This window comes from Neodiprion pinetum, chromosome 4 (genome assembly GCF_021155775.2).
Source record: "Neodiprion pinetum isolate iyNeoPine1 chromosome 4, iyNeoPine1.2, whole genome shotgun sequence".
Taxonomy (NCBI): Eukaryota; Metazoa; Arthropoda; class Insecta; order Hymenoptera; family Diprionidae; genus Neodiprion; species Neodiprion pinetum.
In genome coordinates, this window is record NC_060235.2 from 24506677 (window position 1) to 24526165 (window position 19489).

Sequence of the window (19489 nt, forward strand, 5' to 3'; positions counted from 1 at the left end):
ATTAGTTACGCACCGTTAGAGTCGTTATTATGTACGAGTATCTGAAAACCTTCTCTAGTACGAACTTTTCAGAAAGCTTTGTCCTGAGTGAAATAACTGAACCTATAGTAAAAGTGAATTTATTGTAGAAAGTAAACTGTTGCAGGCCAATTAAATTAAATATACGCATATGTTAGTCCTACCTTGCATTTACTGTCGGCCGATGCTATGTGCAGTGTTACCCCAACACAACAAGCTGCCGTAAGAACTTAACCCACCCTGGATCTAGATAAATTGCGCCTTCTGGATGCTGGAAGGGGAAATCGCAATCGGTGCGCCACTTACAGCCCTGCTTAAAAAATTCGGTACGATTTGATAGATCACAATTTGAATACTAAAGAACTAAAGAATATCATATGAGAATAGGATTCGTTTACAGGTTACAAATGTATTGCGAGGGTTTAATCATAAATAACTTGGTATACATATGCCCCATAAACTTATTTGATTTTTTTTATCTCTTGCAATCTCATAAAATTCTTCTAATTTTTATAATGCATTGTAATCCCTTGTAATATTTTGTAATCACTATGCATTCATCATCTTACCTTTGCAATCCTTGGAATCCTTGCAATAATTTGGAATCTCCGTGTATATTTGATTCTTTATGTTTCCTTTGTAATCCTTGAAATCCGTATAATCTTCGTTATCGCGTTTAATGTTTGTAATACCTTGTGATTCCTTGTAATCTTGCGCACTTCCTTAGTAGTCTTTACACTATCTTTGAGATTCTTAAAATCCTAGTGATATTTGTAATTACTTGTAATCTTTGAATAATCTGTGTATAATTTATCTGGTAATTTATGCCATCTCGTTTTAATCTTAGCAATCTGCTTATAATTCATACAAACTCTGCATCCACTTTTGTAATCACATTTCTTTGCAATCCCTGTGATCTCTGTAATCAAATCGTAATCTTTGTAATCGTAACCACTGCATGCCATATTTACACACTTATTAATTCCTAAGTATATCGTGTTTCTGAGTTTGATATTACACCACATTACCAGAACTTTTATGTCCTACCGAACTGTTTTAGCACGGAGCTTGGACCGAGAAATTCATCAATCTGATCATTGAAGTTGATGGTTTGTTTAATTGTTGTAAGTTCGACTTTGCCGGGCGCAGCTGTCGCAATCTCGCACCAAATTTTAAATGTGTTCGCGATTCGAGTAAAGGCATCAAGCACGATCGATATTAACTGAAACTATCAGAGGCGTATAGGTATACCTACACGTTCAGGTTGCTTCAACGTCGTTGTTTTCGAATAAAAATAGCATGATTCAGAAATGCAAGTTCTTCATTGTATAATTATTAGTTTTTACAGTCAATGTATATTCAAGTAAGTACAAATGTTCCGGTCTTTCACAGACGTTTTCTTAGAGAATATGGAAGTCTGACAACGAGGTCACTCAACACGTAAGTTATCGTATAGTAGCAATGTAAATTAAGAATTTTTGTGCGTGATAGAATTTCAATGCAGCAAATATGAGTCACAGCAATTGAGTACTTGAGAAATATAAGGAGACAATTTTCTGAGACTATACGACTTGTCAGCATAACGTAACCTTTGTTAAAGGAATTATAGTTGAATTATTTTTAAACCAACAAAATCTCTCACAATCAAGCAATTAGTTCAGAAACAGTGCCTCACCAGACTAGCTGACACTGAATAATACGCATATTCGAAACTCTGCATTACTTATGGAAATCCAAAAAAATTTAGGAAATTTATTCAGAAGTTACTGAATGATTTCAAAATATATTCCATTAGTGCGTTCACCGTAAAAGGATTCCCGGAGGATAAACAAGACATACCAAATCGCTTTCCCGAGCCTCATGATGGTCAATAAAAATGGGAAAAAAAATTGTCGGATAGCCGAGCGCATAACGAAACTGTACATCAAACAGTGCGCAGAATTACAGCTATTGCTCAACGGATCTAATAATAAATATAACATCGTTCGAACATTTAGTTTGTATTTACCTAGTATTATATTATCATTATCATTATCACTATACTTAATATACGGTGTGATCTTCCAAGATAAGAACCATCAAACGGGCCTCGATTTCTTTTTAATACAAGGTACAGACCAAAAGTTTTGCTCTCTACAAAAGTCTTCACCTTCTTGAAGAGTCTGTGGCAAATCCTCCCCCATAGTTTCAGGTAAATGCAGCACTAGAATTGATGCTACAAGTGACACTAGCGTAAGCGTTATCATTGGTAGTTTGTCCCATATGTGTGTCTGTGGAATAAAATTATTACAGTCAAATCAACTGTGAAAAATCTGAATTTCTTAATTTTGCAATCGACGCAGCTCTTCTTAGCTTAGAACTGACCAACTTCTATATCAATCACGTAGTTAGTGAGTTATATGAATACTAAAATGAAAAACAAAAAAAAAATTACACTTGTTAACGTTATATGGGCTCGGAACGAATCCCAGTGGGAAGTTCTTAGGCTGGCCCCATCAAGGTCAGCCAAATTAACCACTTGTTTCTAATGAAATTGCAACTTTTTTTCATCGTTTCGTCATTTTTCAGTTTACTCCTAGGTTGACCCGTAGTGATTCTCAAGAGTGATGCTTTGTGTCACTTGGGTAGTCTATAATAGGTCGAAGTTATGTTCTTGAAATTTCATTTTTCTATTTTTTTCTAGTACAAATTTCTGAAAATTTAACTTTCGGGTATTGTTGCCAATGGGTCGGAACTTAGATTTAATTCATTCTAAGGTGAAAATGTCTCATCGACTAAATTAGGACAATCGAATAGTGAATATTGACCCATTGTGGTCCACTCTTGGTTCTCCCCTACACCTAACAGTAAGACAATGAAAATGATGTTTGTTTACTAAACGTTTCGGATTCTTGGCCACGTTGCATCAGAGATAAAAACGCTGTTGTCCAATCTTAATTAAAGTATCGGTCTCACTGAAAGTGCATTCTTAATTTCAAAATTAAGTAAACTTCCGACTTTGAAACTTATTATTAGCCTGAACGGAGTTTGCAGTTCAACCTGAACGTCAGATTAAATCGTTGATGTTGAAAATTATTTTAATGTGTGAGTTTTGCGGTCAATTTGGGAACAAACATGTATTCCAAATTTTGTCTATTCTCTATCTCAGGAGCAGGTGGAATGGAAATATACAATACCTGTTTCTACTATTTCCTTGTAAGTGCAACTAATCAAATTTTCCAACAAAAAATCAGATACCTTGAATGATACCAGATTAGAAATGTACCGGATAATTTAGTCAAGAGAGAACAGTTCACAAAGTTTAACTGGATAGCTTATGGCATTTTATAATGCACCGATATCAACTCGCGTTCCTTACCATTTCGACAACGTAAGGTGCCGTCGAATGTGCAATGATGCCAAAAATATGAACAAGGGCAACGCCTTGGGCACGAGCGGGTGTCGGTAATACTTCAGCTGCATATTGCAGAGCAACGTTTGCTGCCATGTTCAACAAAAACCTAGCAGTCACTGCAACCACCAATGATGCAACGCCTAAAACATAAAAAAATGTATGTCAAATAAGATCGATAAGCTTCCGGTGCAATTGTAAGAGCAAGCTTTTACCTATTAAGTAATATGGCGAGTAACCAGAAATAAAAATTTAGGTGGACAATACCAGGATGAATCAGTATTTTTCTGTGAATAGTTTAATATTTTTACGATATTTGTTGTTAGAAATTTCCAGGACTAACAACAAGAACGCAATTTTATAATTGTGGTATAATCGTATTTTCGAAAGTCTTGAAATACGAAATTTAAATTGTGGTGAATAATTAACGTGACAGCCGGATACTCTACCTGTTTTTATGAATATCATTAAAAAACTGCAAACCGCTGTCAAAATTGTTGGAACGAAAGAGCAAGCACGTCTGCCCCATCGATCTAATACCAGAATAAGAAGAATCCCAGCTGGCAATTCAGTTGCGCTTGTAAGTGTAAATGACACAAACACGGATCCTGATAGCGATTTCAGGGAATAAACGTGCCCATCAAAAGCCAATGCTGTCAGTGTCCTGGAAATTATTTACTCATTGTATTCGATCAAACGCACGTCTATAATTGATTCGAAAACCAATGTGAACCGCATTCGAAGCCAGAGTAACCTGCAGTATCCGAATGCGAGCATTTTTATGAAACAGCTACCCTCGTTTCTGCTGAGTTATATCACAATTAAAATAAAACATCATTACGCGGTTCCGAATTAAAGACGTCGTCGACTTTAAGGTATCGTGGATCATTATTACGGACGAGATGATGAAGGGATAAGATTGTATTCTGTGTTATATGTGATTAAAGTTGTTTGTAACAAAAATATCCATTCGAAAAAAACTATATACCCAAAAACTGTGGGTTAAAAAAATATGGAAAAAACTGCCAGACGTTATTGAATATATAAATTTTAAAAAAAGTCTTGGTCAAAGATGATTCGAAACTTCTTAGAATACTCCACATACACGCCAGCCGATATCTAGTTATTCACACACTTACCAGAACAGAGTAACAAGAATCGTATGTTTCGCCAGGCGTCGTGTTTTAAATAAGTCTAGGACCGTAGCCGTTTGCTCCTCACGGTCGTCTTTCTCCTGATTGGCCTACATAAAATTGCCCAAGTTTTACAGATAAGTATGAAGAGACCAATCAATGTGGATTTTTGTGTTATGTTTACATGTATATTCATCGGTTATATATCTATGGTACGTGCGTTTGCAGGCACTGTCATATCAACTCATCGAAACCCCTGAATTATATGGCCATTGGTCATACATACTAACCATAAATGCATCGTAAATAGCAGGATCTGGAGTCTTCTTATTGAATTGTGCGATTCTTTTCAATTTTGTTACAACTTTTTCCGACATACCAGAGGTCATGTACCACCTTTAACAATGAAACATTTATTTCGCCGAAGTAAGAACTACACATAGTTTAAATTAGTTAACATTGATACAGAATATGTTTACGTCTCTACAAAGGAGCTACTTAAACGAGAAAGCCCGTACAAGTATAAGGACGTACTGTTTTTTTTCTGCAATAACAGTCATCGGGGAACGACTGGCAAGTTCTTCATTCAAGTTAATAATCCTTTCAAAAGTTGGCTAGGAATTTCTTTGTCAAGATTTTGTGCTTTGTGTCGTCAATATCCGTCTGTTTTACTTAATTAGGCCCATGCCTCTTTCTAATACCTACTTTTTTACTTTCATAACTTGAGCCGATTTATATTATTTTGCACACTTTAAGTCCGAAGGCCGCAGTTATTTTAGAGGGGAGGGGGGCACTCTTTCTGACGACGAATAGACCGAATATTGGTTATTTACATCGGAGAACAGCTGCACCATTTAATAAGTAGAATTGTTAGTAATAAACTTTAATGTGTCAGTCAGAGGTCAATCGTCATCGCGAAAAAATCTGCAATGATTTAAATTAATAACAGGCGGGACTGTGACAACGGATTCATACTTGAGTATCGAATAGTCCTAATACCGAGATAATTAGAAACAACATCATGCTAATGTAGGTGTAATTAACGATCAATCTGAAGTTTAACTCCTAAAGTTATTCGGAAAGTTTACTTTTAATGACTATTAACCGCGAACTAAGACGAAAGTTCATCCCGGATATTTGAGGGATTCTTCGATATCTTGTTCATATACACGGTGGTGACGAGATTTAAGATATAATTAAAAAAAATATATATATTAGTAAATCGGTATTCTCCTCACCTGGAACTTTCTGGAAGTATCCATGGCGTGACTATGGCATTTAGAAATGGAATTGCAAGCACGTAGCATAGAATTCTCCAGTCTGCGACGAAATAGGCTATCCATGGTAAAATTGTACTTGACAGCGCAAAGTAAAATCCAAAGGCACCGTTAACCACTAGACTACGTTTATCCACTGCCACGTACTCCAGTACTAATAAGTCAAAAAACAAATCATTTTTCAGAAAGAGATGAATATTACTAAGCAGTAGTGATTATTGTATGATTCAATTGACCACGCTAGATCAGCTTGCACAAACTTTTTATTGGAAGTTAACACTGGTTTTTCCATTGCAATTGCTCATTTATTTTCAGAAAAGAAAAAAAAAAAACGAAACATCATTCCAACGTATTAACAGTACAGTCGCAAAGTGCACAAGTTTTATTCTGTTTAGTTTCCAAACTTTCCCCATTTTGCTATGAACGACGTGGTGAGCATATGTGGCCCCCTTATGAATGCCAGTATGACAGTTTTGTTCGAATTACCGTGCAAACTACTGTACTGAGTACAAGCTACTACTAGATACTACTTTCAATGACAAACGTAGTAATTTAATTCTAGTGCAACTTTGCAAGCATACACAGCGTGCGTTAGTTCCAGTTTGAAGGAAATACACTGCAGTAGAAGTGCCAAAGACAGCTTAGATGTACGTGGAATGTGCCTGTGGTGGATCTGCTACAAGATATGGAGTGTTTGAATTCACAGAATACTCGTCGTACATTGATGCACGGATGCCATGCTATATTTCAATTGAATGAAGTGAAATTACTCTGGTTCCAGTTATTTTAATTTCTGGTAAAGGGAACCATGAAGATGATTTTACTTCTCCCACTGCGTCGTACGCGGCTCCTCCAGATTCGATTGCAGAGTTCCAAGAAATACATGATTTCAGTAATGCGTTCAGTGAATCGTATAAATATTTTTCGACACATGGCCGAATCTTAATCACACTTTGCAAGTTGAACAGCACCAGTGTTAGAGATGCCACGCAAGTGGGCCGAACGCTGAGTGATAACTGTGTGCATTGGAATTACTTTATTGGCCTATAGTGATGACTGTTAAATCCGACAAACAAATTTTGCAAATTGTGACAGGTAAATTGAACTTATTGATCCTACTTTCCTCCGAGATCACCATCAGCTATTTAGCTTCCATTTTGCCAACCTCTGACATGCACAGCCGTACAGTTCAGACGAGTTACAAGCTTACTGGTTTCCCTATGTTCCACTTCAGCTGTAAGCAGAAATTTCTTCCTCTGCTCACTTCCAAGTAAATCAGAGCTTTACCACTATTAATCTTTAAAGACAACCCAATTTTTGCATGAATACTATTACGTTTAGGTGATTATATGAGATCCTTGTTTGATATTTCAAGTTGCGACGGTTCAAGAAAAATCTTTCATTCACGTCAAATTCTATACACACACACGGCAGTTATCAATATATGCCACGTTTTCCACGGAATCTGCATTCTCCAGTTCTCAGAAATACTCACCGTACAGTACCGAATCCAAGCTCATATTGCTCGGATCGTATATTCACGTCTCAAGCAAGTTCATAAGCTTTTGAACATTGTGAAAATTAGAAAATTAATGTATAATTACCAATAATCAGCGGAATGTTGATGCAGTTGTCAAACGCTAGTCCAGCGAAAAATCTGATGACGGCGAAGCTCCAAAAGGAATTAGCATAGGCGGTGGCGACTGTAGCAAGTAGACCTACTCCATTGCAAATAACGAGAGCAGGTATTCGCCCTTTGTGGTCCGCAAGCCATCCGAAGAGTAGACCGCCAACAATCGATCCACAGAAGAATATTGATTGGGCAGTAGAGACCAAGTACGAACGATCACACACCCAGTCGAGCTGATAAAAATATTAATATCACTCCTCATGTCTGTCACAATATTTTTCAGTATATATGTGATGAGATGTAAGTTCATACAGAGCAGATTTCCTGTTGTATAAAAACACAACATCAAACGATGAGACAACCATCTCTGCGTGCCTCAGCTTACCTTTATATTAATAATTTTTTTTAATATTAACTCGAAACGAGGGTTGTATATAAATTAGGGTGGGCCGAAAAAATCGACTATTTTTTTTTTCACTTTGTACTCCGAAAACTTGGTTGGTAGAGACCTCAAAAACATTCTCTCCAATTATGAGCTCTTAATTTTAATCGGAAGGTTCTCCGCCTCGCAGTTTTCTATTTTTTTCTTATGGTGAGGCAGAAAAATACATATCTCGGTATGTACTATTTATAAAAAAAAAAATGTATCATATTTTCGTAGGAAATTGAATTCTCTACAAAAAAGGTCTCTTACAATTTTTTTGTATACCTCACTGTTCAGAAGATATTCACCGTCAAACTTCATATGTATATATATATATATATTTAAAAAAATACAGCGATCTCAAATAAACCAAAATACCATATCACTGCTGAAATAAATGACCACCTTACCTCCTGCCTCACTTCACTGAAAAAATTACAAGTTGCCGGCGCTGCTTAGACGTTTTTATCACACATGTATGAAAAGTGGGGCTTTGCGTAGCAGTTTAGCGGAACGAAAGTAGCCAATTTCATCTCAGTGTTGAAAAGATAGATTCCCACATGCGTAGTCTATAATTGCCAACTTTCGTCCCTTGTCACACAACATACTATTCATAAAAGAAGAACGCCCACTCCGTGTCGAAAAACACCTGTGTATAGAATGAGACCGTGTCGAATGATACCGTGACAAATATTAAAGACGAGTTGTGTAAACGTTCATTTCGAATAATGCTTAAGAAAAATAACGTCGTGTGGAATAAGGTTGGCTGCACAATGTGTGTGCGCAAAGTGGACTAACGCAAATCATAATGAGGCGAAAAAGGACCCTCTGTATTGCAGCTACCTTGAAGTGATTATAAAGTGCACATCCATTTCGAATGCCACGAGAGGATTTGTATCGAACCTTAGTTTAGTCTATAATCGCCCAAGTCTACCTGACATAACTGCGCTATCTTTGACCACACTTGTTGCTTTGCTTATATCTGATACTATAAATCTGTTTAATTTATTATTGAATTGCTCATGAGCATATACATTGAAACAAATATTAAACGAAACCTTCACTGAGAAAAATTTTCAGTTCCGGTTGCCGCTCAGTCCTTATAACTATGTATTTTCATTTTTTACCACAATCGACCAATTTACTAGTTCTAGATACAAAATGAAAATTATTTTTGTAGCTGTTACCGGAAAGTCTAGTATCCGTTACTATTCTTTCTCATTACGATTACTCTTACTATATTTTCTTGTAGCTGTTGCGAAAATTTAACGCTTGTGCAACAATAAATTGACGTTAAAGCCTTATTTAACTAAAAAAGTAGAGTAAACCAAACAAACTGATTTTGCGTTGCAATTACCAAAAAAGGATCGACAATAGCTCAAAATGGTTACGTGTACCTCGTTTTTCGTAAGTTCAACAATATTCATATAGTTTTTTTAACCATAGCTGTTTCACTGAATTTTTCTAGTTACCATGACAAATGAAATTTTTCGCAGTGTTCGAATATCCAATTGATTGAAAATATAATTTTATAGTGATCGCGAAGCCATTCAATCATTTTTGCACCGTTTGTGGCCAAGCCTTCATTTGCATTTGATCGATATGGCCATAAATAGATTAATAGATGGTTGTAACCGGTATTAAAGTAACCAAAAATAATCAATCTTCGGCGATCGAAGAGCTTCGTAGCAGCAAGTTTTGGTATTAAAAAAAACGACTCACCTCAGCAGCCAAGCTTTTGTACGGAATCGAAGTCAAGTTGTACTCCCAAGTGGTACAACTCACTAGACTGCTGTTTTCCTTAGCACTACTGTCATTCCACCGGTGGCAGGTCTCATAGGGTGGATCTGCATTTAATAATTGTGGTATATTCTCGTTGCGTCTACAACAATGGAAAAAGTTTGATACTATTTTTATAGCTACGTTTGTTACATATGTATGAGTGATCTTGTCACGCGTATACAGGTGACTTCTTTTCATCATGGGTTGATTTTAATACAACACGTGAGTTTGATTTCCATTAAACGCAATGCAACTAGTCTGGAATTATACTGCTTGAAGTTGGTAGTTCACATAAATATTACATATCACTAAAAAGTGCTCGTAGCGAAGTGTGGGAAGGAAATTAAAAAAATTTATTCTATTTGCTTAGGAAACGTCAACTAAATGTTAAGGCAATGGTTCTGAATATCAACTCGAAATGAAAAATTCCTAAAATGACAAAGCAAAAATGGCAGACTTGAAATAATATTGGGAAATTTTAGAACCTAATTCAATAAGTACAGACACTTAGAGTGATTCTGACCCTTTCGAGATCCCTAGTAATTTTACGACCCACGGTTATATAAAATTGTATAAAAATGAAAGTTAACTGAATGCTATTTTCTGACAGAATCTTTCTTTTGACCTAAACTAACTTTTTAGGGGGTGGCATGGTGGAAAATAGCAAATAACTTTTTTTTTTGAAAGACCATAGTATACATATGCATACATCGATTTTTATTTTATTGTGTTACTACACTGCGAAATTTTAAAAGTTTCTTGGAAACACTATCAGTAACGCCATCACGTTAGAAATTACATTACGCGGCAATCTTCAATTTGACTTTAAATAAGGGTTGTAATAAGAATATGAAAACTTTTCTGCGCTACCTTCGTCAACAACTCAACTACTTTGCAGTTTTTGAAAGGAGGTAGCACAGAAAATAGAGTTTGCGGCATGTGTGCATATAAAGACTTTTTGACTCGTGTGCGACACTTTACACTCGTCAAAAAAAATCGCTTTTTTACGCGAACTTGCCAGGAGGATAAGTACCTAACACTCGATAGAGATACCAAAAATTTCAGGCGCAATCCCAAAATTCCCAAAATTCCCAAGGATTCAAGGAGTTTCCAAGGTAAAAAAAAACCCGATAGTAATTCAAGAAGTTGAAGGATTTTCCAGGCTAATAGACACCTTGCGAAATCAGCTTGGCTTCTTTCTGTTTGATATCGAGATTAAATTCGCTGCTCGCCTTGCCCAGAAATACACAATAAGGGGTCATCCATTAATTATGTCACACGCAAAGAGGGAGGGAGGGGGATCCCCAAGCCGGACGAGATGTGCCGGGGGGAGTGGGGGTTCATAAGCTTCGTGACGTCACATCTAATCTGAAATATTAATACAACGAAATACGGCCACAGGTGAAATAAACGTCATACAAATATGATATTTTGAAATTTAAAATTGTAAGTATTAACACTTTGCAGGACGCAAGGCTTTATGCAAAACATTCGTGTGTTGCATTTAATATTCATACACCGACAGACCGATACACCTTCATTCCATGCTAACTTTCGCTCCTTGATGGTCATTGTTTTTTAGTTCTGTTATTTATTTGCCGTTAAAAATGAACGTAATATATGAAAATCTGTTTGATCAACAATGGCGACGATGCGCTATAGCTGGACGAAGAAAACGTTGACATTTCTGATATTCCCATTGCCATCCAAAACGATAATGAAGTAGATGCTGTGTCAGTAATGAATAATGTATAGGAATGGTTTGAAAGTCCATAGACACCGGATGATTAATTTTTTTCAGTGAAAGCAATATAAGAATGTACATTTTTTCACATTTATCTGAGAACATACAAACTGCTACTTTGTGTGAAAATATTAATAAAACTTATGGTTTCAAACGGCTTCACTTTCATCGTTTAGTTACTGGATCCGTACACGAAATTGATTAACAATAAGGTAATTGAACAAATATCATATGCTGCGTATACTTTTATATTACCTCAATACTTGTAATAGTATATTCAATCTTTTCTCGTAAGTCTTTAGAGTGAACTTTAGACTATTTCACGTTAAATCTTACATTCGTTAGAATTTTAAAGGTTAAATTATATTTTAAAAAATGTACCTTTCCTCGATTGTTAAGTTTCCCAGTCCATCAACGTGACACCAATATGTAGTAGGAACCAAAGTGATGAAAAATTGCCCAAAATAAAGCACAGAGTACGTAAAACAATATGGAATTAAAGAGATTAGTAGGAGCCACTGATAGAACCCAAAATCTCCAACGTGTGGAAGCATATCATCGAAAGATTTCAAGTCGAGCCTCAGAGGTTCAGTACTTTCAATGTCGCTCCCTTGGGTGTCACCCGGCCTTCGATTATTAGGACGACTCTTCATACTTGCTACTGGCTGCGCACCTTGCAAGTTACGCGTTTAGCTGTGAAAAAAAAAAATCTCAAATTACAAATCAACGGTAGAACAAACAATAAGTGCGAGAACAAGTGCCTGGAATTTACTCTCCCAATAGAACTGAACATGTTTCATTGATTCGTTTTATGCATGAAGGTTAAGCTTCTGAGTTTGTACCAGTTTTCTTCCAATACGATGTACGCGGTGAAAAAATATGATGCAATTGATACGTTGCGTGATTCATCGCCTACTATGTAATTTTCAAATTCATGTCAATAACGCGTGGAGGTAACCACATCCTGAATCAAGTACACAGATATTCACTTAAAACATTTGGTCCACGCGTCAATAAACCAAACTTTGAACCATGTATTCGATCAAATTTCCCGCCTCAAAAGAGCCCCAACATGTCATGAAATTCGTTGGTAATTCTGATTACTGAATTTTATACAACTTAAAATCTATACAGAGTAAACAAATTTTTCTCAATTTCGACGCAATTATCATTGATTTTCATTCGTAAAATGACTTTAGTACCTGTTAGTAGCCGAACATCGCAAAAATAAATAAAAATTGTTCATTCCGACAGTTCAGTTGAAATACCCCTGATGTAATCAGAAATAATTGTAACGTGGATGTACAATGTACATCTGTCTCTACACTTAATATTTAATAGTTCCAATTAAGTCTATTTTATATTTTAGCGTACTTGCTCTTGATGAAAGTTACATGTTAGCTTCAATTGAAAGCTTAACGAGCTGCTGCTAGTTGATCCTGTATACAGGGTGTTGCATTTTTAAAGTTATGATTAAAATCTGAAATGCTCGATTTTATACACAAGCGTTTTCTCTGACGCATGCGCACTTTCGAGTAACTTAATTTTATGCACTGCGTCATTGCGCGTAAGTTACCTAAACCACATTTCACACCCCGTCAGTGGCATCTAATTCGGTGCTTTTCAAATCAAACTTTCGTTCGTAGGTGTTGGATCTAATTCATGTGATTTCAACGCTCGCTTGGGCTCGTGCTGCATTCACACGAGTACAAGTGCAGAGGTGACGGTACGAGTCTAACGCTGCATTTCCACTCATCGGAAATCGGCCATTTTCCGCACTCGTAACACAAATGACAATACACTATTTTTGAATCGAGGCTTTTTTGAAGCCATATATTTTAATCCAAAGCTTGCAGAATAGTGTGAGCTTAGTCATCTCATTATCATTCAACAACCGCCAATGACGAGTCATGATGCATAGGCAACGAAGAATTTTTTCAACAATAAACATATAAAACAGGATTTACACCGTTGGTTAGACAGTGTATATCAAGGTACTGAAACCGTGGAATCATATATATATTAGAAAAATACTGATACAAATCGTATATAACGCCAAATACACGAAATAAAGATAACCTCGTAACATCTTTAAGTATATAATCATGTGGCATTCATAATCAAGTGGCATTACCGAATGTCAATTATCCACCATTGCAGCCTACTCAGATTAGCAAGTATTAAAATATTAAAGACATCAAGGCACAGATAACATAATGAATAAACAATAAAAAAAAAACTCGTGAAGCGAGTGAGTCCGGCATGTATGATACAGATTGTCTCGATATTGTTGAGACTTACGCAAGTAAATGTTTATAAAGATCCAAATAAATAATAACTAGGTCTATACGACCACGAGGTTTTTTACACCAACTCAACCATCGTTTGATCAAAAATTTGATCTTGGCTATCCCCGATTTGTTAAAAAAAGTTGAAAGAAAAAATTGTCTGATATGAATATTACCTTCGAAATACATTTTATTAATTTACCAAAATATAATTTTATCCAAAATTATAAGGGGTTTCCAAAGTGCGAACAACAAAATAGATTCGAAATCGTCGGGGTTCAACGTTCGTTTAGTTGAAACTTTATTCGAAATTTTCCAAAATTCAATTTCAACCTTGGTAGACAAGGTATATACTGGAAAATAAATAACGAGTATGTGAGATAAATTTCAGCGATTACGACTGACTTAAATCTTTCTGCAAGCAATGTTTTAAATTTACTAACTATTATAATGTAAGGAGTTACATATACTTGGTAGTGGACCAAGTTTCGTACAAGGTCGCGCATTCCGCCATTTGTCGTCATGGCAAGTCACGCTGAGCCTAAAGCGCAGTCAAAATACAACATAACCTCAATTATAACCCTGATAAACGCATAAACAAACGTGGTGGGTCATGCTACGCGTTGATTCTCATCGTTTCACGATTTTAATAAAATGTACAATTGTTCGGTTAAGAGTTGTAAGAATCGTGATGGGGCCTGGCAGAGATAAAAGCATTCGCATTTCCACTATGCGCGGACCGAAGAATTGATCGCTTCTTGTGACGTCTACTGAGGGAACTTTTCTATTGGTTCGTCAGAAAAGCTGTGTTGTAGCACACCTAACTCGTTAGACTATGATAACTCAAGGACATAAAACCACTCCAGTTATACACAAAAAAAAAAAAAAGGAATACTTGAAAACGAGAATTTGGAAAATAAAATTATACTTGTAGTTTTATCGGCGATACTACATGGAATAGAGTGGACCTGCGATTTTTAACAACGACTCAAGTGTGGAATAGTTGATGGCCGAGGCAAAATTTTTGCTACAACATATAATGTACAAGATGTGTGTCCACTACAGATCTCGTTTTTCAATGAGAAAAGGGTCTTTATTTATTGCCGTTCCAAACAGTATAACAACGGACAGTCAACCGCCAATCTATTGAAAAGGCATTTGTGTGAGAATCGTCGCATCCGGACGAGGTTTAGGTTAGTAACGTTAACGTGACGGAATCTCGCAAAAAACTATCCATGTCTCTAATTCCAGAAGAGCTTTAAATCGTAATAGTCAAGTTTTTTTAAAAATATAAGTATTTTTATCTAGTTTTCGTTTATTCGGGATTACGAAACTTCAGATATTTTTAAGTTGTGAAATAACTACTATTCTTACAGAAATACATCGCTGCGGCAACATTGCTATGTCAATGGTCATTGTGTAAGCCCAATGCAGGGATCTGTGTAAATATCATTCCAATTCCGTAATGTATATAATTTTTGTTTACATTTCATAAATTAAGAAATTCAATGTCATGAACATAATAGAGTCGAAGAATATTTGTTTGTTCATTTCTATGTGATAGTTTCTGGATCCTCATTATGAAGCCTAAATGAATAGGAAAATGATTGAAAAAATGATTGAATCTCTTGAAAAGAAATGCTTCGTAAAATTCATGCACCTAAGATTCAAGCGCCGTATCAATGAAACATTTGTCCTTGGTCGAGATGTCAGGTTCTCCTTTCACAATTTGAGACGTCACGTTCTTCCACATTGTCGTCGACATGCCGTGACAGTCTAGATCTTCACGAAAACGTGTAATCTCGTAGGTACATGATATAGATAGACACGCATAACCCATGCAATAATACTATGCTCTTACAACGTTAATCTAATAAAATCAATTTACATATATACTATACGCTTATCTCTCACACGCTCGCGCGTGTCGCAGATATATATAGCTAAATGCCCCTGAAATTGTGTTATTTACGAGGTGATTCAGTACGTGGGGATCACCGGACACTCGCTAATTCGTAGGAAGAAAGTAAAACTTAAATTACTGTTGACAATTTTTTCCTAAACCAACGGTTTTCGAAACCTGTAACTTTGAGGTTTTAGTAGGGATTAGTGCTACTATCTGTGAAAAAACTCACATCCTCATACCATGCAATCTCGACGGATTGCACAGACTCGAAACCTGACTTTTTTCCATTTACAGGAAATACGATTTGTCCATATTACTCGGTACATATAATGATGTAAATTTTTTCTCAGATAGCAGCTACTAATGCCCACTAAAACCACACTGTTACAGAGTTTCTTGAACATTATTACTCTTACAGTATAATATTACTGAGAATGTGTCCGAAACACGTCACGTCACAGCTTATTGTCAGATAAGTCATGATCGTGTGGTCAAAGTAATTGCACGGTTGCTCTTATCGCTGCATTGTCGAACCTGATATTATCTGATTTGCAAATGTACGTAGAGCACGGACTTGTGGACCAAGCTATCCCTTGCGGGGGTGAAGCGAAAGCTAAAATAGAAAAGGAATCAATCCTCGGCCATCTCGAGGAGCGATACGTATGTACAGGGAATTCCTGGTTAACGGACAATCTCCGAGCCACGTACCACCATCAGCGCCGACAAAGTTGCAAAATAAAAAGTTTTATTATACTCAATACTCGATCGGAGTCGTATTTTCCGTGATAAATCAAGTGTAAGATTAAAATGGGACACCCGGTATATCAGTGGTATCGGACAAATGCTGGGACGAAAACTTGCGCACGTGTTGGCGCCGGTAATACCGTACCACAAATGTCCGTTATAGTTCCTCTCGTTCCCCCTAAGATTCATACCCCTCGTCAATAACAATCGTTTGCGATCCGTTCATAAGTCCACTGTTTGCGCTATATTCAAAGTATCTAAGAATGAATGCTATTAACTTTGGTTAATTCAGCATTATTCATCCATGATTTCCTGACTACATTATTTTTTGGGATTTTGAAACATTTGGTGAAGTTCTATCACCGCAGTAACTCTTTATTTGTCAGTAACAATCACTGAACTTTATAGTCGGGGAGCTGAGGGACCAAATATGCAACAGGTTTATAAATACTGATATTTTAATCTTGTTGTTAGGTCAGATATCAGTTTGCAGTCAGCCAGTTTTGGCTCCAGACTTGCAAAAAAAAAACATGTATGTCGCAACTGTTTTATAAAATCTTAAAATTAGTCTGTGAACAGTAAGACAACTAAAAAACTATGTAGACATGGTCAGTCTGCAAAATATTGTAACAGTACGCATCAACAGCACGCTAAACTCATCAAAAAATTAAGTTGGTGCAAGTGATTTATAAAATTTACAATTTTGCGTACAAGTAGTTTGTAGTATTCAAAACAAGAACATAGTCAGTCCGAATTTTTATGGACAAACGCCGTCGGCGGTAATTAAAAGGGCGCTCCGCACGCTTGATTTATATAACGCTATTGACCGCAAAATGGTGTTATGTAATTGAGAAAAAAAAAACAATTTAGATAAACCCCATTTTTCTCCCGTTACTCGATTTAAGATGTTTCGTGTTAGAAAAATTATAGATAATATTGCGTATTATAACCATTTATTTTATTATTAAATATAATCAGCTCACACCAAAAAGCGCGCTATGTAAATTAACTTTCTATTGACTGCCGACGGCGTTTGTTCCAAAAGAATTCGGAATGACTATATTTTTATCGTTAGACTGTAGTGATCTGACAACGAACGTCGCTACTGAGGAAGGATAAGATTTTATTTTTCTATCAGTTAGGCAATGCTCGAGTCTGAAGAATAGGGTATAATTTCGAGTTTCGACAGAATATATTATATATTTATATGTATAGGTATAGTCATAGGCAGTATAGATCGTAGACGGAGTTATCAGAGTTATAATAGAGGTTCACAATTAGAGTCTATACGCATATAGATAAACCTTGATCAAATAATACGCATTAAAGTACCGATAAATTGGGAGAAAAATAGTGTTATGCAATTTTAGACTCACTGGCCACATTATTCAAGTATTAAAAACGACAATTTTTTTCTCCATCAGTATCTATTGAGACATGGTTTACAAAATGAGAGAGGAACATTTCTTCCCATTTCACGGATTTAGAGATGTTGGAATTTTGTACTGTACTATTTATTACTATACCAGGTTTTCATCCATGCAATGTTCACGGAAAATAAACAATGTCATATAAAACAAGATCTTTAGAAGCGACCAGAGGTTTGAAGTTCCAAATGATTTAACTTTTTACATATTCTGTTAGAATAATCGAGTGCAGGGAAAGAATCAACATCGCTGATACACTAGAAGCTGACCTGAGGAAAGTCATTTTACAGCGCAGATAATTTTTTCCAATTATTCAGTCGGAAGTTGGAATTTCCAATGAGGCTGAAGTTAATAACGTTAATGTAACGAAACGTCAGGATAAAATTCATTATTGCGCAATTTTAGAATGACTTAAGAAGTTGGCTTTGTAAAATATGAGTATATTTTATTCATTATGTTTTACTAAATTTCAGACATTCCTAAAGATGGAAAGTAACGATTTTTTCTAAGCAAGCATCGTTACAGTATTTACAGTACCGTTAGTAACTTCACCTCATAATGTCTTAGCTGTAACCTGGTGCCAAACTGTAACGCGTTTTCTTTGTAATAGCATCGTCGATAGTTCTGTCGCGATAACTCAAGAATAATTTGCGATATCACCTATATTTTTTTGTTTTTTTTTTTAGTCTACAAAATTAAGACAACCAAATTTTCTATAAACTTGACCGAATTCCGCGGACAAAAATTAATTATATACGGCCGTTTAACAACAAACAATTGCCTTGTTCATTTTGTTTTTGTTTACTTTTGGCTGCTACTGTTCTAATTTTGAATCTTTTATACAAAGTCTAGGTTCAGTTTGTCAACGAGATCTCACGACGAAAATTATGCAAAGACAAACAAAAAATTCGAAATCCGTTCACACGAAATCGCGGCAACAACAGAGCAGTGGGCGAACCACGCGGTTGTCTTAAACCCTCAATATTTCCTTTAATTATATATATTAACACATTACAAAACGACGTATGTTTAATCGTTCGTTCGCAAATTCCATTCCAACTTTATCGCGGTTTCGCCTGTTCAGCACCGCGTCCTGTTACGATCCCACGAAAAAATGACCCAGTTAACCAGTAAGAAATAAAGCACGAATATAAAGGCTCCCCACACCGCCCGTTTGTAAAGACTCCAGGTGGGACGGGTCAGCGTGTACGCACTAAAACGAACTCATTTTCAACTCACAACTCGAATTCACTCGAAGTAAATCCTTGCTCGAAATGGTAATTTGGGTTAAATAAATGTTACGTCCGCATCACACTGAACTCGCAATTTAATCCGTTCACAATGTCAAGTAGAATCATGAGCGGCGTCACGTGTGTCGGCTGTAACACGAGTCACCAGCCACGACTCGTAACGCAAAGATCTCGACTCCGCAACGCGGAACAAGTGAGACTGCCAGCTGCTGGCGCCGGCATGTCGAAATAACGGTCGAAGGGGTGGGGGGTGAATTCGACGGAGATAATGTTATCCCAAATCCAGCAACAATGAAAGAGAAACACTGAACTGCGCACGCACGCCAATTTCTATCAATGCCACGGTTGTCGGATCGCAATGACGAGTCTGTCACGTTGTCACGCAATGCTTTATAGAATCATGTGCCAGAGACGCTGAATTTTTTTCTGCTTGACTATCGGACTCGCTCGCCCTCCTCTAGGTTCCCATCCCAAG

At 36.4% G+C, this 19489-nt stretch overlaps 1 protein-coding gene and 1 long non-coding RNA gene across 3 annotated transcripts in view; one reads left to right on the plus strand and one right to left on the minus strand.

The window, feature by feature from the left end:
- The window catches only part of LOC124217930 (carcinine transporter-like), a 29201-nt gene extending 9976 nt beyond the window's left edge, over positions 1 to 19225 (minus strand). The window contains exons 1-12 of one of the 2 annotated variants that reach the window (XM_069135661.1): positions 19004 to 19225; positions 12774 to 12838; positions 11781 to 12092; positions 9596 to 9755; positions 7424 to 7682; positions 5781 to 5973; positions 4833 to 4938; positions 4549 to 4652; positions 3859 to 4073; positions 3377 to 3552; positions 588 to 2288; positions 183 to 328 (exon numbers count right to left, since the gene is read on the minus strand). In XM_069135661.1, the coding sequence (XP_068991762.1) occupies positions 2097 to 2288; positions 3377 to 3552; positions 3859 to 4073; positions 4549 to 4652; positions 4833 to 4938; positions 5781 to 5973; positions 7424 to 7682; positions 9596 to 9755; positions 11781 to 12052 (1677 nt within the window). In that variant the 5' untranslated portion in view covers positions 12053 to 12092; positions 12774 to 12838; positions 19004 to 19225 and the 3' untranslated portion in view covers positions 183 to 328; positions 588 to 2096. The remainder of the gene's footprint in view (positions 1 to 182; positions 329 to 587; positions 2289 to 3376; positions 3553 to 3858; positions 4074 to 4548; positions 4653 to 4832; positions 4939 to 5780; positions 5974 to 7423; positions 7683 to 9595; positions 9756 to 11780; positions 12093 to 12773; positions 12839 to 19003) is intronic. The other variant, XM_046624116.2, reaches the window with a different exon arrangement.
- Positions 14126 to 15802, plus strand: LOC124217937 (uncharacterized). Its single transcript, XR_006882947.2, has 2 exons — positions 14126 to 14880; positions 15064 to 15802. It is a non-coding gene; the product is annotated as an uncharacterized lncRNA (long non-coding RNA).
- Positions 19226 to 19489: the final 264 nt, after the last annotated feature.